The 26,172-nt window shown below is 47.6% G+C and overlaps 1 protein-coding gene across 2 annotated transcripts in view; it reads right to left on the bottom strand.

The window, feature by feature from the left end:
- The window catches only part of Tex2 (testis expressed 2), a 110,699-nt gene that overhangs the window by 13,330 nt on the left and 71,197 nt on the right, over positions 1 to 26,172 (bottom strand). For both annotated transcript variants that reach the window (XM_021634279.2, XM_021634281.2), the window contains exons 6-8: positions 17,706 to 17,852; positions 12,870 to 12,969; positions 3,414 to 3,546 (exon numbers count right to left, since the gene is read on the bottom strand). In XM_021634279.2, the coding sequence (XP_021489954.1) occupies positions 3,414 to 3,546; positions 12,870 to 12,969; positions 17,706 to 17,852 (380 nt within the window). The remainder of the gene's footprint in view (positions 1 to 3,413; positions 3,547 to 12,869; positions 12,970 to 17,705; positions 17,853 to 26,172) is intronic.

Below are 26,172 nucleotides of genomic sequence, written 5' to 3'. Positions count from 1 at the left end.
TGGAATAGTTAAAGGAATCACACACACTCCAGGGGCAATTGTAAAAAGTGACTGTACGAAATGCTTTCAGCAAAGAGTAAGCAAGCAGTTTCAATAGCCCTGAGAGGGCATAATCCTAAGATGCATTACCTTTCTTTTATTTATAAGAAGCCAGGCCCATGCATTAGTTGTGTGTGCACACAGACATACACACCAGGACAAGGCTGAGTCATGGTATACTAGGCTCCCAGGAATATCAGGGCCTAGGGGTGGGACCCAAGCTATACCAACTGCATTGCAAAAGCACCCACAATCCATTTAAAGGACCTGTTATGTAGGACACATCCCTTTCTGACTTTATATTTAAAGGCTCTTTTCGGGTTCTTTCCTAAATTATAGACTGCTCAGAACCTATCTCCTCATACCCCATCCCCACAGTGCTAGGGATTGAGCCTAGGGTCTCACACATGCTCAGCAAGAGCTCTCCTACTGAGCTCCCAGCCCCTGAAATCCATTTTGACTGCCTTATTTGCCTCAAAGTGACTTAACTACAGTATGTGACAAGAAGACATGCTGTTTGAGTATGTAAAGCTTAAAAGACAAATGCCCACAGACAGACAGTGGACATGCCTTTCAAACAAAAAGGACTTCAGACTACAGCAACCTGGATTTCAACTTCTCCATTCTGCCCTGTGGGTACCACTCCAAGAGGGAACTTCTCATAGGCTAAATAGCATCACTGTAGAAGTACTACAAGAACATCAGGCGTGGTGGTGCGTACCTTTAATCTCAGCACTCTGGGAGGCAGAGGCAGCCTGATCTCTGGGAGTTCCAGGCCAAAACCTGGTCTATAGAATAAGTTTCAGGACAACCAGGGCCACACAGAGAACCCTGTCTCAAAAAGCCAGAAAAAAAAAGTTCCCCAAGAGCACAATCATTTGAGTGAGCAATGAACAAAGCAGTGAATGCAGCCAAGGCCAGGGCCAAAGCGGGGCACTGGGGCAAACCCATCCGTGGCATGAGGCAGGGATGGGTGGAGGTGCCTAAAGAGAAGGCCTGGAGGAAGAGGCGGCTGCAGGCGCAGCGCAGTCTACCCCAGGGTACGCAGTATTAGAAAGATGTCGATACTCAACAGCCACGTGTACTGACTTCTGTCTCTCCTCTCCTGAGCCTCAGTGGCTAAAACCTACGTTCACGGCTGAGGAACCGGGGAAGCAGATGTTAGAGCTGCTTCTAAAATTAGGTTCTGGACTCTGCCTGGGCATTCAGGGGGTTCAATGCTTTAGAAGCTCTGAGGAAACCATGCCTGGGAAGGGTCTGGGGTCCTTAGCCTCTCCAAGGGTCAATTTCTCAGGTCTTTTTCCTCAAAAAGAAAGGCTCTGAGTTTGCTTTTCTTCTTTGCATTGAAAAGTAACAGACAGCCAATTATATATTAATATAGACCTTAATATCTTCACAGGAAGAAGACAGACATTTCATGCAGGAGTCTTCTATGAAAAGATGGTTTTTGAAGTACTCTCTATTGTGAAAAGTAAAATAAGTTCAGTCAGTCTAAAGAAACATGGCATCCTACGACCATGAAGTGTGTGGATGGAAAGTGGTGCCCAGACAGCTGGAGGAACAATAGTCACTGTGGAGTGCCTGAATGACAAGACTTAGAGACCAAAAGCGATCTGCCGCCCAGCTGATGCATACGACTTGCTTTTCCAAGAGAGCTTGAAGCCCCACGCTGGAGTACAGCTGTTTCCAGAAAGGTCCTTATTCGAATATTGATGACCAACAATTGCTCTGTCCCACTCCCATTTAGCAGATATAATTTAAAAAAAAAAAAAATTAGTGCTGGTTGTCAAACCCAGGGCCTGGCACAGTCTAGGCAACTGCCCCCCACTGAGCAATGGCCCCAGCCCTGGAGACCTCATTTCTCATGGCTTTCAAGGTTTTGCAGCTCTGCTGTCCCAAGGCCATACTGGCACTGCTCAGCTACAGGGTCAGGGTAGGGTGGGGCAGCAGTGTCAGAAGTTGGGTCTGACGACAGACTAGATCAGGACCCCGGCATTTCTAACGGGAAAATCTGGGAAACTCTCTGTCAGGACAGCCTCACCCCTGCTCTGCTCTCAGCCTTCCTGAGCCCTTGGACTGTGCCTTTGTGTCTGGGTATATGATGAAAAGACATTTTCTTATGGCTTTAAATGGGACCAAATCAGGCTCAGCACTCACAGGGTATGGAATGCTACACAGGAAGTTGATGAACGCCACTCACCAGAAAATATAAATCCACAGATTGCCGAATCCAAATACATTTTAACAAATAGCAGAAAAATGAAAGGAAAATAGCAGATACAAGTTAGATTGCATACAGCAGGTGCAATTCTCCAATTATTAAAACAGGAACATTTTAACACACAATCTGAATAAATCAAGATAATCTAAGCAAAAGAATGCTCTTGAGGACACAACTCAACTTCCTTGGTCCACCAGTATTACAAGCCTGAACCCTGTAGTTACAAACTAAACAGGGTTGTAAATTAGCTTGCAACTAAGCAAAAAGCCCAAGAGCCACTTTTTTACACTTAAACCAGGTGTGGTGGTACACCCTTTTAACCACAGCAGCACTCAGGGGGAAAGGGCAGGCAGATCTCTGTGAGTTCGAGGCCAGCCTGGTCTATACACAGGAAGATTGTACTGAGGGTCTGCAGAGGCAGTTCACTGTAGCAGTCCCCGGCCACTGTCGTTTAGTCTCTGCAGAGGGACTAGGGATGGGACAGGCCATATTTTTTAACACAGCTAAAACAACAGTATCATGTAGCTGTGTGGCCAGAACAGTGACTTTAAAGGTGTTTGAGAATCTGGGCATCTAAATAGAGGAAAAAAAAAAAAATCAGGCTCCATAATTACCTGATGATTCTAAAATATTCCTAAATCTGATTAAGCTTTGGGTAACAGATGTACTATCTACAAAGAGAAGAATTTACTAAGCAAATCAATATTGTATTATTTCGGGAAAATGCTTCTTAGAAGAGCACTAGCAGAGCATCCTCTCAGCTGCAAAATCAACCGTCTCGTCATAAATAATTCTGACCGGGTGATTAAAGTGGTAGATGCCAGGGGACCTTAATCTGCTCCACACATTGCTGTCTGTGGCTGGGAGCCGAAGCAGGATTCGATTCACAGAACAGTCTATGCCCAGAGGCACCCATCTTGCTGGCCTGCGCCAGCGATGCTTTCCGGGTAGTGGAAAGTGTCACCACTGCCAGCAACAGGCACGGTGTACTGCTACAGCGGTCCCTGGGTGTGAAGTGCAGTCTGTGATCAGAAGTGCCGGCGGTGAACCTGCTGCCCATGCGGGGCTCCCACACCCCGACCTGCTGCTCACAGGCTGCAGGGAGAGGCTGGGCCCCCAGGGTTGGTTAGTAAATTCATAGATATCCCCTTACCCTTCTTTGCCAATTTCTCCAACCTTCAGGGCTTCAACAAGAGGCTCTTTACCTAGTTTGGTCAGGTTCATTTTGGTCTCAAGAGTCATCAGAAAGGACCCGTTGTAAGACATTTCCAAATCGATCCAGAGTCCTGGAGAGACAGTTAAAAAAACAAAGGGGTGGGGTTTGGTGGTTTTTTTGGTTTGTTTGTTTTTTTTTAATTTATGTATGCTTGTTTATTTTTGACTCCCAAGAAATATGAATGTAAAGTACAGTAGCAAAACTTGCACCTTCAGCACTAGAAAGATAGTTCAATAGTAAAGAGCACTTGCTGCTTTGCAGAAGAACGGAGTTCAGTTCCCAGCACCCAATGATAGAGCACAGTCTCTATGTAACCCCAGTATCAAGGGATCTCACACCTTCTGACCTCTGAGGACACCAGGCATGCATGTGGCACACAACACGTGTATGTCGGTCAAACACTCATGCACATAAAATAAGTCTCCCAACATTCTTAGGTTGGCATGCAACTGAAGCCCACACATGACTTGTACTGACAACAGGTGTGAAGAGGGCGAGGATGCTCTGCCATCAGGATGTGGGAGGAAAGACCTTACTGGTTTGCTTGCTGTGCAGTGGCCGGCACGACCGCCCACTTGGGGAGCCGCAGTGAACACAGTGTCTGTGTCAGCACTGCAAGGCTCCCATGCTCTCTCTCTCTCTCTCTGGCCTCTCCTCCTCACAGTAAGAAAACACATGCCCAGAAGGAATCCCGGCTTGACCCACAGCACTGCCAGGAAGGGTGGCCAGTGTGCAGCTGTTTGCAGCGTGAGGAGACTTCACTGAGGGATGAGCAACTCCATAAGACAGTCTGTGACGGAGTCACAACAGGCTGGGCTTCCTCACCTACGCCCAATGAGGTGAGACAGCTCAGCCAGTAAGGGTCCCCTGCCACCAAGCCTAACGACCTGAGTTTGATGCCTTGGATCCACATGGTAAAGAAAGAGAACTGACTTCCACAAGTTATCCTCTGACTTCCACATACGCAAGCCCTACTCCATCTTACCCCCCCTCCCTGAAAACAATATTCTTTTTTTTAAAGAATAGTTTAAAAACAGTAAAAAACAAAAACAAAACAAAAAAAAAAACACAACAAAAGACTCAATAAACTCATTAGTCTCTCTCTCATACACAGCCCTGATAAAACATTTAGGTATTTTTTAAGATTTATTTCATTTATATAAGTGCTTTGCGTGTGTGTGTGTGTGTGTGTGTGTGTGTGTGTGTGTGTACCATGAGCACATCTGGTGCCAGGGAAGAGGACACTGGAGCCCTTGGAACCGTGTAGGTGCTGGGAACTGAATCCAGGTCCTCTGCAAGACCAACAAGAACTTTTTTTAAAATTTAATTAAATATTTTTTAAAAGAAATGTTTATTAGGTACACAGTGTTCCGGCTGCATGTACACATGCATGCTAGAAGAGGGCAACAGCTCTCACTATAGATGGTTGTGAGCCACCATGTGGTTGACAGGAACTGAACTCAGGACCTCTGGAAGAGCAACCAATGCTCTAAACTTCTAAGCCATCTCGTCAGCCCCCCAACAAGTGATCTTAACCACCGAGTCATGCCTCCAGCCCCCAAAATTTTCTATTTTTAGTATGTTTGTTTCTGGAAATTACCTAATGATAGAAACAAAAGGATTTCCAGGAATATCTAGGTAAATCTGGAGAACTACTTGAATTTATTCACAGAGGGTTACTGCTGCAGCCAATGAGCTCATCACATTTTACCAGGATGGCCAGCCACTGAACCAGTGTCTCCAGTGTACGCAGATTCCCTCACAACCAACCCTCTGTCATCACAGGAGAGGATGGCCTGGCCAGGAAAACTACATGAGATGCTTTTCACTCTTACTGCTCCATGAAACCTCATGGTTTTTAATCAAAATGTGATCCTTCAAGTGGCTATTTAAAAGCTAATAAACCCTTATAGATCATCAAAAGACAAGTGACAATATGCAACAGGAAGCAGGAAATTAATCTCAAACCATTCAGTCGATTACAGTAAACAGCCCCTCCCCATGAGGCTAGCCCCCAAGATGAAAGCACTGTCCAACCTTACAAAGTACTAATGGTACAATTATTCACTGAAGGCAGAACAATTCCTATTTTGTTTTCAACAAATTCTTCCTGTTACTGAATGCAATTATTTTTCATGGATGAGTTGGTTTAATTAAGTGGCATACAGGTCAAGTGTGATTATCTTCTTTGTGGGGAAAAAAAATGCTTCATTTCTAGCTTACAGTAAGCATTTAAAAAATCATTAGTTAGCTTACTCTTCAAAATACTGTTACTGTGGAAATAAAAGGCACATCTGTTTCAGTAAAGACATTCGGTCCTTAATCCTTTCCAGGAGGAAGGGATTAGTGCAAAAGACTACATATGAATTTTAGCTCAATAGAAAAAAAAGATACAATAATTTCTTCTGGAAATCCTAGCAAGGTTTCCAAATAATATTGATGCATGAATTGTCTTTGAAAGCTGTCATATTAAAGGCACTAAAACTTTACTCCTTCCAATATCGGAGGTTTTGTTGTCTTTTGTTCCCTCAAATTTATTATTTTTATAAAATTACATATATATGGGGAGGTATATGCAGGTACACGCAAAGGCCAGAAGAGGGCGTCTGGATCCCCCTGGAGATGGAGTTGTGAGCCACCCAACATGGATCCTTGGGAGTCAAGCTCTTCCTCTGGAAGAGACCAGCACATAAGAGCATCAGATTTCTGGGAACCGGAGCAATTGCCATTTGTAAGCTACCCAATGTGGATACTGGGAACTGAAATGCTCCTAATTAATGAGTCCCTTGCTGTTTGTTTTTATTTTGTTTTTAAAAGCAAAAGAACAAAAACAAGTACTATTGACACAGGCTGGTTCAGGCCCTAGTCACATGACCTGCCCCCCAGTGCCAGGAAAGCCAAGTGAAAAGCTTGGAGTCCCATTACATGAGCTAGGCCTTGCACTTCTCTGAACAGAGGTCTTTACAAAGGACACTACCCCATCTTTTTAGGGAGGTCTGTACGCAGCCAGCAGCTAGTGCACCCTGGCCATCCTTGTTCTTGTTCTGGAGGAAAGGCTGCACAAGATAACCAGAGACCTATGTCAGGATAGACCTAGATACGATCAGGTGTTCCTGCTGAATTTGCTGTGGTTTGTTTCTATCTTGTTGTTGTTATTGTTGTCTGAGACAGGATGTGATGCTTTCCAGGATGGCCTCAGACTTGCTATGAAGTTATGAATGAACCTGAACTTGTGACTCTCTTGCCGCCACTTCCCAAGCACTGGAATTGTAAGCAGCCCTTCCACTCTCAGTTCACGGAGAGCTGGGGTCAAGCCCAGGGTGTCATGCATACTAGGTAAGCATTCTACCTTCTGAACTGTATCTCTGGTCCAGTGTCTGGTTCTACTTGGTACATTTCATAAGGCCCACTCACAACCTAAGATAGAATCAAGAATGAGCTGAGAACTGAAAAACATATGAACCGCAAACACATTTCAAATAAATGTGGAAAAGAAGACTACTCACCATTTTATATTAAAAAAAAAAAAAAAAAGAAACCAAACACAAAAAACTGCTTCTATGACAGTGACTAGGCAGGCAAGGAGCACTCTGTATACCTGAGAGCTTGTACAGTTCAGAGCAAAGACCTAAGCCTACTGTTATGCCCCAGACCCTAGCTGGCAAGGCCTGTCTTCCCCTTGGGAGAATGAAAGAATGAATGGATACGGTGACAATGTAGAGATGGGGACAGACACTGTTCCACGTGTGGGACTTTTTTTTTAAGACTTATTTATTATGTATAGTGTTCCGTACATGTACATCTGTACCCAGAAGAGAGCACCGGATATCATTATATGATGGTTGTGAAGCACAGTGTGGTTGCTGGGAATTGAACTCAGGACCTCTGGAAGAGCAGCCAGTGCTCTCAGCCTCTGAGCCACCTCTCCAGCCCCACAGGGAGGCCTTCACCTGAACACAGACAGCTATAAGCTGTTATAGTAGTAGCGCTCATGGACGAAACAACACCAATCAAATGACAATGGACATGGCAAACTTTAAAGAGTCTTTGTCAAGACCCCACCAGGAACTCAGGGTGCTAGAGAGAACAGACAGCTCACTCCCCAAAGGTGCTCTGGGCCCTTAGTGATAAGAGCCACATCAACTGACCGGGACAGTAAGGAACCCATCTTCAGGAAGTACATGGTTACTAACGAGGGAGCTGGGGAGATGACCCCACTTGCTCAGTAAAGCGCATGCTGTGCATGTGTGAAGGAGGACCTGACTGACTCTCAAGCACACAGGCAGAAGCTGCACAATACGCCTGTAATTCCAGTGCTTGAGGCGGGGACTTCCCCGGGCTTGCTGGTGAGCTCCAGATTCAACGAGAGACCGGGCTTTAAAAAAGAAGATGGAGAGGAAGGATCTGAGGAAGATACATGGCATCAGCCTCCAGAGGCCATGAGTACACACAGAGGATAAAGATGCCAGCTAGGTATGGTAATCTGTAATCGCCGAACTAGGGAGGCAGAGGCAGGAGAAACATCCTTGTTTACACAGAGAGTTTAGGGCTACATGAGCCTGGACTACATGAGACCTTGTCTCAAAAAATAAGAAAAAACAAAAAACCAAACAAACAGAATAAAGATGGCCTTAATCAGCTCACAGACCTAGGACCACAATGTAAAGTGGTATTAAGTAGCCATGACTGTAATGTCCCTAGAGGCGGGGAGCGGGGGATAGACGACAACCAGAATGGAGGGGGGTGTTTGCTTCACTCCATTTCTCCTTCACAAACCCCATGGCTTCAGTAACTTCCTCACCATGGCCACAGAGAGCATGTGGTCCCACACAGCATCTCCGTCTTGCACGTTAAAGGCACTGGTCTTTACTCTGGGGCTGGGTTAACAGGGCCGCTTCTGTTTGGAAGATGTTCTAGCTTCGTTTCTGCTGCTGTCACAAATACCCTGACAAAAAGCAACTCTGGGAAGAAAAGGTTCATCTGGCTTACAGTTCCAGGCTCCAGCCCAACACTTTGAGAAAAGCAAGGTGGGAACTCAAAGCATCACACCCAGTCAGGAGAACAAGAACCCAAGCCTGTGTCCTCGCTGGCTTGCTTGGTACTGAGCTAGCTTCTCACCCAGTTCAGAGCTCAGCCCAAGAAGGCAGTGCAACCCACAATACAATGGAGCAGGGGCTTCCGACCTCAATAAATAATCAAGATAAGCCCCCACAGACGTGGGGCAAACCTGAGCTACACAATTCCTCATGAAGGCCCTTCCACGTTGTCCCTAGGTTGTGGCAAGATGATTACAACCAGAAGGTAGAAAGGGTCCCAAGACCCCTGTTCATGGAGCTGGCCTCAGGCCCCCTGCTCTGACTTCCCACTCCTTTTAACCAGGGCAGGCTGGTTTTCCCTCTCAAAGTGAGTCTCCGGCATCCAGAGAACAAAGTTTGAAGAGGAGCATCAAGGTCACATGTTGGGGTTACAGAAGACCACCTCAGTGAGAACTTTGACTGCATGTGTCTGTGCGCTATGTGTTGTGTGTGCATGCTGTCTGTGGACGAAGAAGAGGTTATTGGATCCCACCCCCCCCCCTTTTTTTTGGTTTTTCAAGACAAGAGTTTCTGTGTAGCCTTCACTGTCCTGGACTCGCTTTGTAGACCTGGCTGTTCTCAAACTCACACGGATGCTCCTGCTTCTGCCTCCCTGAGTGCTGGGAGTAAAGGCGTGCTCTTAACCCAGCCATCACTCCAGCCTTTACTCTCTGTTCTGGGGTAGAGTCTCACTGTGCAGCGCAGCCTGGCCTGGGACTCACCATGTAGCCCAGACTATCTTTGACTCCTGGTGATCCTCTAGTCTCCTGGCAGCCTCCAAGTGCTGAGATGGCCTGTGACATGGTATCTAGCTGCAAACTACTTTTTCTTCCCCCAACACAGCCACCTAGATCTACATCCTAAGCTTTCCAGGGGCAACATAGCAAATGGTAATAGTGAAATAACACTATTTACAGGCTAAATTGCCTTTGGTGTGTTAACTCATGAATCCCTCAAGGCAGGCAGGCAGGCAGGGGCTATTAGAATCCCCACCTGGCAGGTGAGGAAGCAGAGGTTCCAGAACCTGCCTGAGGCTATGGGTTTAAGAGCCCTGCTCTCACTCTCTGGATGCCACTGAGAACCACTTTCTGCACCGCTTCAAAACTGAGGGACATGCTGGGCGGGATATAGTGCTAGTAATCCCAGAACTTGGGAGGCAGAGCGTGGAGGACTGCCGCATGCTTGAGGTTAGCTTGGTCTATGTGGCAAGTTCTAGACCAGCCAGGGCTACACAGAGAGAACATGTGTTAGAATTTAAAAAGAGCATGGCTAAGGCAGGCTGAACAGCCCACATGAACCAGGAGATATATATTTTCTTTCTTAAATTATTTTTGTTATGTTATACGTATGGGTTATTTTGCCTGCACTTACGTCTGTGTGACTGCATGCACTCAGGGCTCTTTGAGATCAGAAGAGGGCGCTGATCTCCTGGACCTGGAGGTAGAGACTGGGTCCTCGGGAGGGACTTTTCAGAGGGGCACAGGCACCTCACAGGAGGCGGAGCTATTTAAAAACCTTGCCCCAGGTACAAGTGAGTTCTCATTTTCACCTGGGGTCAGCTTTAGCAAGTCACCCCAGCTTTTAATTTCCCTTGCCTGAGAGCAAGGGAATCCAAAACCCCAAACACACAGTCACACACCGCATGATGACTTCTGGTCACTAGTGGACCATCTACAGGACAGCAGTCCTGTGAGAGTCTGTCCCGTGGTAAGGTGACTGCCACCTAAGTGTGGGTTAAGCATACTCTCTTGTTTACACAGTGTGGGACAGTTGCAGGAACACGTCACTGTTACTGAAAAACACCCAAGTGCCTTCCTTCACGTCTCTTTCTGTTCTAGCATCATACAGGCGTCCTTCAAAAGCTGGGAAAAGCCTAATTTGATTAAATTCAAATAATCCACAGGCTTTATGGGAGTTTTTGTCCCTTTCTTTGGTAATGCTCTCTGCCTGTTATATAAGCAGGAAGATCTCCACACTTTGCCCTGAAAGGAGTTAAGTAAGCTTCAAATGGATTAAAAACCACCAAGACTTTGATCTGCAGAATTGAAATGTCTCACCCCAGCTTGAAAATGCAGGAAAGAAACCCTCAATTATCCTCAAAGGCTGCCCAGTGCAGGCCTGTGTCTGCAGTACAGTTCAAAGCCACAGGGGCACCCCTGAACGCAGCAGAGCCTGCTGTGCCCGGCCCAGTGCCCTCTCCTTAGACATCCCTACTAACCCAGGAAAGGGCACTGCTGGGGCGAGAGAAGCTGCAGGCATGTGAGAAACCCTAGCAGGCATTTTCCGTATTCACTTTTAAGAGCCCAGTGATCAGAAGGCTTGAGTGAGCTGATAATTTACAGCTTGTTACTAATCAGTTCCTGAGGAGCCAGGAGCAAAGGGCAGCAGAGAGGCCATGGGTCAGAGCTGGCCCCTGCACGTGTGCTGTGCTGGGGCACAAGCAGCACACCTCCTAGTCACTCTACTGTGCCGGGGGAGGGTGGCAGTGAGGAGCAGGCAGAAGAGCCTCCCTGGTGCCGGGGCGGAAGTGCACCAATGCACATGACTTGCAGAGCCGGGCTCTCTGTGCGCCTGCCGCGCTCAGGCTGATCACCGTGCTCACAAGGGAGCTCAGCACGCAGGGCCTTCTCAAAGGTCAGTGTGCGTCCCCATCAGCTCAAACCCTGCGAGAGAGATGGACTTAGCTACTAAGCATAATCACAGTACACTCTCTTCATATTGTGTAACAGTAGAAAAACCACTAAATGTGATTCGACAGCCAACAGAGAGTTCTCCTATACCTTACAAATTCTACAGAAACACTTATCATTCTCCAGAAAAGCTGTGTTTACTCTCCCTACTCTGCTCCTGGGCCACCTGGGGAATAATGCTAAACATGGCTCAAGGGAGAGAGGTTCCTTGACAAGGGGTACGAAAACTTTGAGTTGAGCAGGCTATTGGCACATGCCTGCAGTCTCAGCACTTGGAAGATGGAGGCAGGAGGAGACAGTTTGTTCAGCTGGGCTACCTAGCTAGACCCTGCCTCAAAATAGAGAAAGGGAGGAAGGGAGGGAGGAAGGAAGGAAGGAAGGAAGGAAGGAAGGAAGGAAGGAAGGAAGGAAGGAAGGAAGGAAGGAAGGAAAAGCAGGAGAAGGGAGGGAACTGGTGAGGTTTTCCTGTGTGTCAACGGCTTTTTCTGCCCATGTGGCTCATGTTTCTTTTGTGTTTTATTAAATTCCTTCATATTAACTCATCCCTGTTGATGCCCTTTGAGGCCACATGTTATAAAAGCATAGAAATCTGTGATCATCCTCATCATTTATATTTCCTCCACATTCCCATCAATTTTTTTCCCTCTCTATCCACAAGATTAGGCATAAATATTCTATCCACGGCACGCCTAAAACCTCAAGTCCAAGAGATATGCTGCAGCAGATAGACTTGCTCATGAAATAATGCCTTTGAAAATGCGCCGTCTTCCTTTTTCAAACCCCATAGGTGTGTAAGGACTATAACGATCCAAGACATGAGGGTAAAGATTTTACAACTCACAAGATGAAGCGGGTGAGGCTGGGTGTGAGCAAAGGCCCATGAGAGGAGAGTGCAGCTAAAACTCACTGCCTCACAACCTGGCAAGGGCTACTTCTCCCACAAAAGCGCGTGCCCCAGCCACTGGTTTGAGGGTGTCTTGGGCCTAGAAAAGACCCAGTAACAATATGGGAGACTAGAGCTAGGAGAAGGTGCCTACACCCATTGCCAATCAGTTTCCCACTGTGACTGTGACAAACAGAAGTCACTTGTAGAATGCAGCTGCATGTGTCTGTGCTGGGAGGCTGAGGCAGGAAGATCATGAGTTCAAAGACAGACTGGGCTACAGAGTAAGGTCCAAGAGCAGCCTGAGTTACACAGCAAGACTCTCAACAACAAAATCAAAAGAACCAAAAATGGCTGGTGAGACGGTTCAGAGGTTAAATGTTCTTGCCATTCAAGGCATGATCTAAGTTCAAGCCCTGGAACTCATTTAAAGGTAAGAGAGAGCACTGACTCCATAGAGCTGTCCCCTCACCTCAGCATGCACATCCCTCTCCAACCCTGCAATCTCTCTCTCTCCCCCTCTCTTCACTCTCCATTACTTACACACACACACACACACACACACACACACACAAATTTTTAATAGCTAAACAAAAAATAAGAACAAAACCCACACTCCACATGAATAGGGAGGATAGGACTTGGCTTCTTCTAAGCACAAGCCTTAGTGTCAAAACTATAGCAAGAGAAACATTTCAGCACACTGTATAAATGCTCAAGTCCTCTCTATTCAACTAAGAGTTACCTTGGTGATCAACATAAGGCTTGAAGGCCTGAAGGATTTTTGGCACAGCCACACCCATGTCAAGTTCTGTCAGTGTTAGCTCATTCATAAAGTAGGGGAGCTAGAGAAAAGAAACAAACAGTGAATGAGACACGTCAGTAAGCTGGCAGCCACGCTAAGGTTAGCTAGAGTTCCACATCTATCTGAGGAAAAGTGTAAGGTGTTGGGTCACGTATTTCTGTACAAACCAGAGAGGAAGAAACAAATAAGCAGATAAATGCTATGATCTCCTAAGCAGGAACTGGGACAGAGGTGTGGGCTTGGCCAGGGATGGCTGTCTTGGCTGAAGAGGTGAGGAGGCATCCACAAGGAGGGCATTTGACCTGAGACCTGCAAGTGCAGGACACAGGTAGTAAGAACAAGGAACGGAGAGAAATAAAGGGTTATATTTCTGACAGGCAATTACCTACCACAGGAATGAAAATAACTTGGAAAACCAAAACTAAAGCCCCAAACCCGACCCCACATCTTCTTGACCCTGGGCTGGCTATTTCCATCTTCTTCCCATGTATCCATGCTTCACCTCCTCCACAAGTGCAGGTCTGTGCGAACTGTGCCCATGGAGTCTGCGTCCAAGGTCTCTCTAGCTTAGGCTGTATATGGTCATCATGGTACACCAGTAGCCGTGGGAGGGGAAGCGCAGGGGTCAATGTTAGCATCTGTCCTCACGCTCCAGTGAAGGTCAGAGCTCCTTCTAGACAGGCAGCTCCCTGCTCACAGCTCTCCTGCCGAAGAACTGGTAAACTGCTTGCCACTTCACCTTCAGGGAGGGCCACAGCTCCCATGTCCACTGGTCTGGTGGCCTACGCATACTGCAGTCTCCTTAGGCCTCTGCATCTCCTCTGGCTACTCATCTGAGTGTGCCATCTGCTTCCTCCTGGTCTGACTAATATTCCCAACTCTATCAGCAGGAACTTATCATAAAGGAAATAATGTAAGAATCCTGCTATCCTCAGAATCCCCAAGTCACCCCAAGATCACACCATAAACTTATCTATATTTCCTTTGTATTTTCTTTTTCCTTTCCCTTTCTTTTTCTCTTTCTTCTTCTTCTTCTTCTTTTTTTTTGAGACAGGGTTTCTCTTTGTAACCTTGGCTCTCCTGGAACTGGCTCTGTAGAGCAGCTGGCCTTGAACTCACAGATCTGCCTCTGCCTCCTGAGTGTTAGGCATGCCACCACTGCCAGGTGGATTTCTTTCTTTCTTTTTTAATCTTCAGGTCATTTGTTATTTTAGTGTAAGGGTGCTCTCTCTCTCTCTCTCTCTCTCAATGTAGCCCTCATTGACTTGTACTCACAGAGATCTGCCTGTCTCTGCCACCCAGTGCTGGTTCTAAAGGTATATGCCACCTCACCCAGCTTAGCCTAAGATCTGAAGTAGAATTCAGTATTTTTCCCAAATGGCTAGTTAGGGATCTTCCCCTATTCACTGAGCAGCCAGTATCAAGCTTCCCTTATCACTGTAGCTTTGTAATTCTCATGTCTGTCCGTCCCCCACACAGGGTCTCACTGTGTAGCCCAGGCTGGCTCCTCCTCCTTCAGCCTCGGGGTGCTGAGATGACAGCCAAGCCCTGTGACACCTGACTCTGACGTAACTTTATAGTTCACCAGTTCTTCTTTTCTTTTCTCCTAGAACTATCTTAGCTGAGTGTTAGATTAATCTGTAAACACAGATTTTTTTAATTAAACACAAACCAACATTTCCCACACAGTGAGTTTGCAGCAGGTGTGAATCGGGGGTCCGCACGGTGGATCTCTGCGGCTGGCTCAGCACAAAGTGGGATCTTTCAGGCTTCACCTTCACCTCTGCTTTTTTTTTTTTTTTAAATAGGAGTGTGGGTCACAGGAGGAGGTGGTATTTGTGATGAATATGGCATCTAATCGCATTGTTTGAGACAGGCTAGCCTCAGACTCTGAGGATGGTCTTGAGTTTCCGAGTCTCTTGCCTCTACCTTCCCAGTACTGGGGTGACAGGTATGCACCCAGGGCTTCCTCCATGGTATGCAAACATGGTCTCATCTGAGCTATGTATGTCCAGCCCTCAGTCACAACTGTCTGAATTGGTGCTCCCTGTCTTAAGACACTTCTACTCCTGAAAGCACCAGTGTGAATGTGGGTGACATCACTATCAATCCACAAAATGTCACTCGGCCAGGCGAGAATTCCACACCTCACACACATGCCACAGTGCTCTTTGTCTGTGACCGTCATTCCAGGACCAGCATTTCAGGAGCCTGCCAGAGAGATTCCACAGGCTACTGAAAGCATAGGTCTCCTCCAGCAGTGTTTCTATGGGATTAGCTGTCTGACACCATGCCACGGCAGGAACTTAACTGTCTCTATTCTTTGGTGTCACAGCATCCTCTGCAACCCTATCCTACATCCTTCAGCTGCTGAAAAGGCAAAGGAAGGACCTATGAAAGGTCCTGAAACAAAGGCAGGGCCCGAAGTAACCCTGCCAAGAAGGTGACCCAGTGAGTGGCTTCTCATTATCAGGGTTGGGGATGGCCAACAAGGCCCTCTGGGTCCACCTAACCCCCAAAAGCTAGCACGTCTACAACTAACCTCTCCTCAAGCAGCTTTTTCCTAGATCAGCCTCTTTCAAATGCTGAAGTCACTCAACAGGAAACCTGCAGGGTCCCACATGAGACAAGAACCCAGGAGTTACGTTTCTCACCCTCCTAAGTAAACTCAACTAGGGACCAAACAGTCAGGTGTGTGGGATATGTTCTTGTTTGTGGATGAGCATCAGGCTGTGTGCCATGACAGCATCTGCTGGTGGGCACGAGCTTCCCAAAGATGTATGTGAGCAGTAGGGGCCAAGATAAAGAGTTCACTTGCTGTTGGGGGAGAAACTCTTTTGCTTTTTTATTTTTAATTTTATGTGCATTGTTGTTTTGCTTACACATATGTCTATGTGAAGGTGTCAGATAACCTTGACCTGAAGTTACAGACAGTTGTGAGCTGCAATGTGGGTGATGAACCCAGGACCTTTGGAAGAGCAGCCAGTGCTCTTAACTGCTGAGCCACCTCTCCAGCCCCAAAACTCTACTGGCTTTAAACCCACATCTAGGTACCAAATGCAACTCTGGCTGACATGAGTCAACAACATGCCAACAGCGGCAATCCGAGATTGTAGAACTTGGCATTACCCTTCTGTCCATTTGCTCCTCTATCTGGGTCCCCTCTGGTCTTCAGCAGCAGATCAGAACAGGGTGGGGATGAGGGGAGGAGCAGTAAGAGAAGGGACAAAACCCTCCAAGCCTGACCTGGGGCACTGCTGGATCTTAACCACGTCTAACTTCTGACCATAAAAAGCAGCTTAAGCTGGTGGACTCTAAGTGCTTTTGGGAGTAACAGGAGCAGAAGACTTCCCTAGACTTCCTCCAAAATGGGGGAGCCTTCATCACTCCACCAGGGAAGAGGCACCATGACCTCTCACTCCTGGTTAGGAGGATGCTGGGACAGCCTCTCCACGCTTCTGTGACTGGTGAGCAGCTGTCCGGAACTCAGGCATGCCCTGTTCTCTTCTTGCTGCAGGGAAGCGGCGCCTCCCAATCTCAGAGAAAGGAGCAGGGACAGCCCCTCTTTGTGCCTTGACCCCAGACTCCAGCCTCTGTCGTTTCCAAGGTGACAAAGGGTCAAGTGCGCTGGAGGTGGCTGCTGACATCTCATCCCCCAACAAGGAGGGACACTGATGATTACAGTCCCCACTGCCTCTGGCCAGCAGGACAGGTCAACCCTCAGCCTACCCTGAGGACTACCTGGCTGACACTTGTCAAAGGGTCCTCCCCAAGCCTTGCTCTAAAAGTTTCTACAGGTCAGAAGGCAGCCTCTCTTTGCTGGAGAGCTGAGGAAGGGCAGAGATTGATCTGTAGAAAGCACACAGAGTTTGTCATGGCTCAGCCAAGCTGAAAACCATTCTGTTCTTTGTCCAGAGCAAGCACCAAAATCAGACTGAAGCTGCTTTGTATCCTACATCTTTCTTCAACCCTAAGTTTATCTTAGTCTGAAGTTTTCTTGACCGGGAGACCTTGAACTCCCTGAGAGCACATGCCAAGTCCTATGCCAGTGATCATTCTTCTAGGAAAATGATCCACAGTTTCTGCTTCTCAAAGCAATCTAGGGCCCAAAAGAGCCTTGACATAAGCTACTGATCACAGGACTTAAGAGACCAAAGCGCTCTTCCCTGGCTGGCCCTTCAGCAGGCCAAAGACTTGCATCTCAGGAACTTCCCGAGGCAAGTATGTCCTTTAGACAGTCATGAGGAATCTTTAGTTAGCTTAAACTTACTCCCAAGCGGGCCTGGCCTAGCACCAGGCGTGTTACTTTAGCAAAAAGAGAGCCCATCACAAAGAGACATCTGGTCTAAAGCAAAGGTCAGCAGCAGACACAATTAGAGTGAGCACTAACTGTCCTAGCTGAGGAAGGAGAGCAGCTAGGGAAGGGTCCTATGTCATTCAAAATTTCCATGTGGCTTGGCCCACTGTGAAAATAGATGGACAGTTTAAGCTGTCTCTAACTCAGAGACAGGTCAGCTGCAGGAGTTCCTATTTTCTGAAACAAGCTCCAGAGGACCAGCTAGAGAGGACAGCAACAGCAGAAGAAGTGACCCATCAGTTGACTCAGGCCCCAGATACTTAGTCACAGATCACAGTCAGTGTGTAACCCAGGTTAGATGTGCTCTGTGTGAGTGGTGTGCTTAAATCAAGGTGTGTTTCTGCTTCAGGCCTAAGGGGACAGAACGTCCAGAAATGAAGAGGTGGGGAATCAGAGGCCTCTCATATAAAAAGCGATACCTTAATTTTGCTCAGTTTCATCTGGATTTTCTTCGACACCACATCAGACCAGTATTTCTCGCCTAAGAAGTCCCAAAATATTCTTCCAAGCAAGGCATTCACCCAGGCTTCCTGCTCTTCCTCCTCAGAGGGTGGGGCCTCTGGCAACTAGCAGAAGAAAAGGAAATTAGCTGTCAGAAAACTGGAGACTCAGACAGGTGCTTATTTTCATAAAGCCTCTGAGGGCCCCTCCTGTAGAAACAGAACACATGACTTGTGCATCTTCCCTATAAATTACAAGTCCCACATTATACTGGTGAGTGAGAAAAGGAGAAACAAAATCGGCTGTCACAGCTGCAACCTCCTCTTTGTCTATGTTCTGCTTCTGCCAGTCCATGATCCAGCTAACTCTAAGGCACTAGCTCAGAAAACCTGCTCTGCCCACACTCCCCGCCCAACTAACTTGATGCCCATGAGCTGTCATCAAAGCCTGCCTATCTTTCTCCCATCTAAGGCTTGGGCCTGCAATTGTCAAGCCCATCCTCATCCAGGAGGAAATGAGTTTCCCAATGGCCAGGACTCAAGTTCAGCCCGATCCCTGCAAGGTTAAGATATTCTTGAGGTACTTAAAAATACAGATATTTGCATTGTCGTGCTGCTGAGACCCTGAACTTAGCAGCGTCAGGAGTTTGCAAAGCCCTCCTCTCTCAGCATGTGATGAAGAGGAGGGCAGGAACCACATACCTAGGCTAGATGAGAGGGTGGCTCTCAGTACACGTTTGCCCCAACCCCAACCTAACAAACACCCTCATGCCCACCCTTCTACCCACACACAATCTGTCTGAAACCAGTGGTTGAGCAAATCTGTCTCCAACTTCCTGGGCTAGTTGCTAGACTATGGAATCTGGCCTACTGTGGGTCAGACGTGGGGATGGAGGGGGGGAAGCAGCAGCAGCAGCTATAAGGGGACTGTGAGGTTTGATGGCGAGCATGTTCTGGTGGGCTGAGCACTTACAAAGGTGGCAGCACTTGCACTGCTGACCATGGGTGTACACAGGCCGATGACAGACTCCTTCAGAGACCAAGTTTGCACATCACAATACCCCAGAAAGACGGGAACCCTGTTTCCATCTGAGGCATCAAAGATCTCTACTTCATGACTGAATGAAGCCTGACTCTAGTTCTCTGCTTACTCTGTCACGAGGAGGGAGGGCATGAGTGTCCTGCCGACGACAGGGACGTTTGTGGAGCTATCTGAACTAGACTACAGCCTCATGCAGAGAAGCATGCTCTTGAAAGGAAAGCTCACAGTATCTAGACGTGCGGAGGCCTAAGGACGGCTCACACTTTCTATGTGATTAATACAAACACGTCTGGGCTCCACACATAATGATCGCACAGGGTCCATGCTCTTCTCCTTCATGCCTTGTGCTTGTTCGGATGTGCCACCATGACCTGCTCTGTGTAGCCAACTGGTCCGCCTATGGGCCTAGGCCAGTGGTACGGCACACAAGTCACCAGGTGCCAAGGATCAACCTTGAAGGGAAGGTCTGACTGGTTGTGAGAACCCCCTCGGCTTATGTCATGCAACAGTTGTGAAGCCTGGATGAGGGTCTGATCGTGTGAGCCACACACAGAGTCTGGTGTGAAGCCAACAGACTGCTCAGCCCCCGTGCCACGTCTCAGCTGTGCCAGCTTTGGGAACTGGAGAGTAGGGGCTCACTCTCATTTTCCACTTAACACATCAGGTCTAGGACATGTTCTAGACTTCTTTCAATCTAGATGATTGCCAAGGTCTTCCTTATGGGTGTCAGTGACTCATTAAATGCAAACAGGGGCTGGAGGGGCAGCTCAGTGGTAGAGCACTTGCTGCTCTCCAGAGGATGAGCTTTCTCATCTCCCAGCGGTGGCTCATAAACACTGCCAACACCACCTGACACCCTCTTCTGGCCTCCACAGGCACCCCACACATGTGACATTCACTCACACAGACACATACATACACATTCATTAAGGTTTTTAAAACACCCTTGTTTAAAACTGCCACGTGCTGATCCTTCCGCTTTAGAAGACATGGCACTACCTCACTCTAGAAAACTCCATGTGTACTTCCCTAGGGGCATGTCCTTGGACATTAACCGAGACATCTTCCACCTCCAAGATCTGGACGGAGGATGGAAGCTGGCACCTGCAGTTTCTTAACCATGCCACAGGCGTTTGTGCGTGTGTGCGTGCATGCGTGAGGGTGTGTGCTCACCACCCCCCATGCCTTGTGCTATCATCTTCAGGCCAAGGGTAACAGATACAGGACCCCCCGGCCACTCAGGCAATGACAAACCACTACCCACGCCAGCCCCGCATCACTTCCAGTCTCGCCGGCGACACAAAAGAGGAGGCTGTTCTTCCTTCCTCAGGAGGGGGCACGTGCCCTGTATCACTCTTCTTTACAATGCTCATTCTCACAGGAAACAAGTTCCACAAAAAGGCAGCAAGAAACAAAGGCTATTGCACAGTGACGTCCAAGCCAGTGGCACACGACATGGCAAAACGTCTGAAGAAACTGACAGGGAGGTTGCTTTTCTTCTGTACCAGCTCCTGCGTCTAAAGCAGGCTCGGCACCGAGGCACGGGGAACAAAGGCAAACACGAGAGCCGCAGAACACCGACCGTGCATCAAAAGGGCTTTACGAATGACACCTGGCCCCCACGGGCTGCTAGAATGCATTCCCAAGGACTGTCATAAAAATTTAAAGCTGAAAGAACAAATGTGCACACTTCCCGCTATGGCTCTGTGGCTGCAGGGAGAGATGTGAGGCGAATATTCATTGCGCGGCCTCCTCCCTCCACGCGGTTAGGAAGGGTAACCTCCCAAGCACGGCTTCCAAAGACAATGTTTGGGAAGGCCAATGTTCCGAAGCAGGAGCAAGGCCACCGAGACTGTCTGTAAAGCTCTTGGGGATATTGTATTTAAATCAACTTGTACTCAATGTGGCACAGATGTACTAAGTTTTGTGGGAGGCCGGGGATGCCTCTCTACCAAAAGAGAGAGCAAATTGATTGCTCATGTGTGGGGTCACGCGTGGCTGCTGTCTCACAGTGGCACACGTTGTCACCTGGTTCAGAAGCAGACACGGCGGGACACTCTCTTCACACGTGTGTGCTTGTGTCCCCTGATTTTAAAGCAATGCATATTCACTGAAGAACACACACGTGATGTCCCTTCCCAGATAGAACGGAAACATTTTCACTGTATTTTCTTTAAGCCCCACTCATATTTTTAAAGATACGGCCTCACTATATCGCCCAAGACGACTTCAAACTGGCAATCCCCTCACTTCAGTCTCCTGAGCACTAGAATTACAGAGCCACACCACCAAGCCCAGTTTTAGTCCTTTTCCAGTGTAACAATAATTGAAAAAAAAAAAAAAAAAAAAAGCACGTGCCTTTAAACTCAGCACTCGGGAAGCAGAGGCAGGCAGATCTCTATGAGTTAAAGGACAGCCTGGTCTTTATAGCAAGTCCCAGGCCAGCCAGAGCCACATAGTGAGACCATGTCTAGCTCTCCTCCATCTCACCTTGCCCCTCCCCCCAGTTTTATGCGACAGTGTCATGTAGTCCAGGCTAGCCTTGTACTCATTTTGCTGAGGATGGACCTTGACTTCTGATTCTCTTGTCTCCATCTTCTAAGTGTCAGGATTATAGGGCCATGGTACCATGCCTGACCAATGTATCAATACTTTTGTTTTTAAGACTCCCTACCAACCCCCACGACAGGGGTTCTTTGTGTAACAACCCTGACTATTTTAAAAAGTGTGTGTGTGTGTGTGTGTGTGTGTGTGTGTGTGTGTGTGTGTGTGTGAGGTTTGAGTGCAGGTGCCCAAAGAAGCCAGAACCCTGGAAAGCCAAAGGTATTGGATTCCCCTGGCACTGGAGTTACAAGTAGTTGTCAGCACTGAGACTTGAACTTGGGTCCTCTGCAAGAGCAGTATGCACTCTGTATGGAGATATCTCCCAGCCACACGTTTTCCTTTGAAATGTCTATCCAGACCCTTGACCCATTTTAAAAATGTGTTTTTGTGTGTAGGAGTGTTTCGCCTACGCGCATGTCTGTGCACCATGTGCACATCTGCTACCTGGAGAGCCGGAGAGGGCGCTGGATGCTCTGGGAATGGAGCGACAGGCAGCTGTGAGCCACATGTGGTGCTGGGACTTGAACCTAGGTCCTCTGGAAGAGCAGACGTTGTTCTTAGCTGCTGAGCCATCGCTCCAGTCCCCTGACCCATTGTCTGGGTGTTCACGTCCGCCCATCCATCCATCCATCCATCCATCCGTCCGTCCGTCCGTCCGTCCGTCCGTCTGTCCGTCCGTCCGTCCATCCATCCATCCATCCGTCCATCCATCCATCCATCCGTTTGTCCATGTGTATGTGTGTGAAGACCAGAGGTCCACTTTGGATGTTTCCCCTTAGGCTGCCCTCCTTGTTTTTTTGAAATAGGGTCTCTCTTTGGGATCTGAGACACACTGAGTAGGCCAGAGTGGTCAGTGAGCTCAGAATCCACCTGTCTCTATCTCCTCCCTGCTGGGATTACAAGCATGTGCCACCACATCTGGTTTTCTGTGGGTTCTGACGGTTAAATTCATGTCATCATGTTAGCAACTGAGCTTTCGTTCCAGTCCTCTTTGCACTTGCCTTTGTCCTTTGTGTGTGTACGTGGGACATGCGTCTATGTGCAGATGTGTGCACATACGTGCACATGTCGAGCCCAGGGGTCAACAATGGGAGTCTTGAGCTCTTTTCCACTTTGTTGGTTTATAGAGACTTATTTCTGAGTGGGGGCGGGGCTGGGTTAGGTACACATGAGTCAGTTACTGACTGAAGCCAAGAGAGTGCACAAGATCCCCAGGCCCTGGAATTAAGACTGTGGTCCACCTGATGTGGGTGCTGGGAACTGAATCAGTCCCCTGTAAAAGCAGCGTGCACTTTTGACCGCCGAGCTCTCGCTGGTCCTCAGACTATTCTTTTGAGACAAGTCTCACAGAACCTGGAGCCTACCAGCTAAAGCTGGCTGGCCACTGAGCTGCAGGGGTCTCCTTGTCTCTGCCTGCCCAGCTCAGGGCTTGCTGATGGCGCCGGGGATCCAAACTCAGATCCTCATAAAGCAGACACTTACTGAGTGGGCCATCTCCCTATACCCCTTTACGCAGTTTTTTTTTTCATACTTTGTTTGTTTGTTTAGTTTTCAAGACAGGGTTTCTCTGTGTGGCCTTGGCTGTCCTGGTCTTGCTTTGTAGACGAGGCTGGCCTTGAAAGCCCAATGATCAGCCTGCCTCTGCCTCCCTGAGTACTGGGATTAAACTCCTTTATATATTTTGGGTATTAGCCCCATTTTAGAGAAACAATTTGCAAATGTTTTTCTCCCACTCTGTAAACTATCTTTCAAAGATTTATTTTTATTTTTGTGCATCTATGTGTGTCTGTATAAGTGTGTGGCACACATGTGCCGATACCTACGAAGGCCAGAAGAGGGTGTCAGGTCCCTTGGAGTTGGAGTTACAGGCAGTTGTGAGTCACCTTGATATGGGTGCTGAGAAGCAAAGTCAGGACCTCTGGAAGAGCAGTATGTGCTCTTAACCACTGAGCCATCTCTCCAGCCCCTAATTTTTTTTAACTTGAAATTTTGTTTTTATTACATTTTGTCTATGGGAGTGGCTCTTCTCCACCATGGGAGTTCTGGGATTGAACTCAGGTCATCAGGTTTGGTAGCAGGCACCTGTGCCCACCAGCCATCTGGTCAGCCCTCTCTCAATGTTCTTAATGGTACTGTTTATGGCACCAAAGGCTGGAATTAGGGTGGAGCCCAGCTTACTTTTCCTTGGTTGTTTGTTTATGTTGTCTTAGTAGGGGCTGTATTTCTTTTTCTTTTGCATCCTTATGCTTTAGGCAGCCTTAAACTCATGTTCTTCTCAGTCTTCTGTGTGCTAGAGTCACTGATCTGTAACCCCATGAACTGCTAATGAGGTTTCCCCTAACCCCATCTAAGATTTACTTTTGTTATGTGCTTTACAGTTTATAGAGTTTACCTTGAGGTCTGCAATCATGTGAGCTAATTCTGCATGGAGTGTGAGGCTTCATTCTTTTGCCTGGATATTAGGTTGTTCCCACATCATTTATTAAAAAGACTATTCTTGAGCCAGTGAGATGACTTAGCCTGCCAGTGACCTGAGTTTTTGTTTGTTTGATCATTTGTTTGTTTGTTTGAGATGGGGTCTCACTATGCAGCTCTGGTTGTGCTGAAATGCACTATGTAGACCAGACTGGCCTCAAACTCACAGAGATCTGCCTCCCAAGTGCTGGCATTAAAGGTATATGCCACCACCCCCCACTATGGCCTAAGTTTATCCCTGGGACTCTCATGGTACAAAAAGAGAACTGACTACTGAAAGTCATTCTCCTGTTTCCATGGCATGGCACAGGGGCTTGCACATACATGTAGACACACTAAATACATCTAAAAAGGTTAAAAAAATAAAGACTATTCTTTTTCTTGTTGATTTTTCTTGGCATTTCTGTCTCCTTTAAATTTTTATTTTTAAATTGGACATATTGCTTCACATTTTAAAACTTATAATAAGCATTTTCCACTTCCAGTTTTCTATGTTTGAAAAACCCACTTGAAAAAGGGCAGCCTTGGAAAGCTCTGCCAGCTCTAGGTTTCCTGGTTTCAACCCCATGCTTTTTTTAAAAAAATAATTTATTTTACGTACATTGATGTTTTGCCTGCACGTATGTCAATGTGAGGGTGTCAGATCCCCTGGAACAGAAGCTACAGATGTTTGTGAGCTGCCATATGGGTGTTGGGACTTGAACCCGGGTCCTCTTAACCTCTGAGCCATCTCTCCAGCCCCTCTAACTGATTCTTAGTCATATAATTCTTATCCCCTGAAACACAGGTGCTACTGTCCTGTAACCCAGCTCACAGATAGTAGGTCAAAAATAGAATCCACAACCCTGAGCGACAATGACAGCAGGGCTCTCCACCCTGGAGCAGCCTGCAGTGTCTCAGATTCCCTCAGTCCTCCATGAAAAGGCCTCCCACGCCCCGAGGGCACCTCACTGCACCTCACCCTGGAGGGTGTGCACACACTGCTGCCCTGGCAGTCTTCTCTCCCAGCAGCCAACTCCAGGGCACACGGAACCCATAACCTCCTGGCCTCAAGTCTGGTCCAGCTAACCTGCAGGTGTCCCCTCCCGACACACTCAAACCAGAAGCAGTATTATCCCACCTGGAGACATTTTTAAAAGATTTTCTGAGTTATGACTTAAATCACCTAAAACCAGACATCAAGCATCTAGAAACCAGTGGCATTTTATAACTCAAATGCAGTTTAATAGCTTCCAAGTTGTTTCTATATAGAAGTCTTTTGATCTTGTTTTTAATTATTATGGGTGAGGGTAACTGCTAGTAATGTTTACAGCTGTTTCACATAGGAGGCTAGCCTGTGTTCATTAGTTAGACTTCTGGTGTTTTTAATGCTGGTTCAGACCCTGAGCTCCAGAGGCCTAACCCTGGCCCCCTGAACCCCTGAGCAGCAGTCTAAGACACTTAGCATTCGGCAATACAAATGAAAGGTCTCTACATCTGTTTAAAAAGATGAGCATGAAGTCAATGAATAGACAGAGGGGAATTTCCAGAAAGTATTTGTGAATGGACCAGCAGAGCTCAAAGAATATCCATAGGGTGCTAAGCCTCGAGTAACACAGAAGAGGAAATGATACACACAGGCAGCAGCTAAGAGACTCCGGGCACCTGGGCTGGGAGTGAATGACGGCAGCAGAGAAATGGGGAGGAGGAACAAATGTTTTCTGATTCTTGGAACCAGGTTGGTATTTCATAGGGTTAGCATCGTTTGCTCAAATCACAAAATTAACATCAAACTGGCACAGCTTCAGCTCTGCTGACTTGTAGAGCAATACAGGAGCACCACGGCAGAGCTCATTTTCCACCTAACAAGCTTTCCCCTGGGAAGGGCAAATCCCATGCCCTTCTCCCTGACCAGACATGGGAGCGTCCATGACTGCCCTGATGAACAGCACCAGGATACCTGCTGCCTCCATCCATCCCTAGGAATGCTTGCCTGAAGCCTAAGCCACATGAGAACTGAGGCCTCCAGCCTTCAGTCCTGGCTGCACTCTATTCAACAACCAGTATCTACCTGCCCTCCAAGAGAGGACACATTCCCCTGGCAGTTGTCTTAATTGGGGTTTCATTGCTGTGAAGAGACAGCATGTCCATGGCAACTCTTACAAAGGAAAGCATTTAACTGGGGCTGGCTTACAGCTTCGGAGGTTTAGTCCATTATCGTCATGGTGAGAAGCATGGCGGCATGTAGGCAGACACGGTGCTGGAAGGAGCTCCGAGTTGCACATCCTGATCTGCAGGCAGCAGGAGGCTGTGCCACACTGGGCGTAGCTTGTGCATAGGACATCA

Source organism: Meriones unguiculatus, chromosome 7, assembly GCF_030254825.1.
Source record: "Meriones unguiculatus strain TT.TT164.6M chromosome 7, Bangor_MerUng_6.1, whole genome shotgun sequence".
NCBI lineage: Eukaryota > Metazoa > Chordata > Mammalia > Rodentia > Muridae > Meriones > Meriones unguiculatus.
This window is presented reverse-complemented; position numbering and strand designations above follow the sequence as displayed.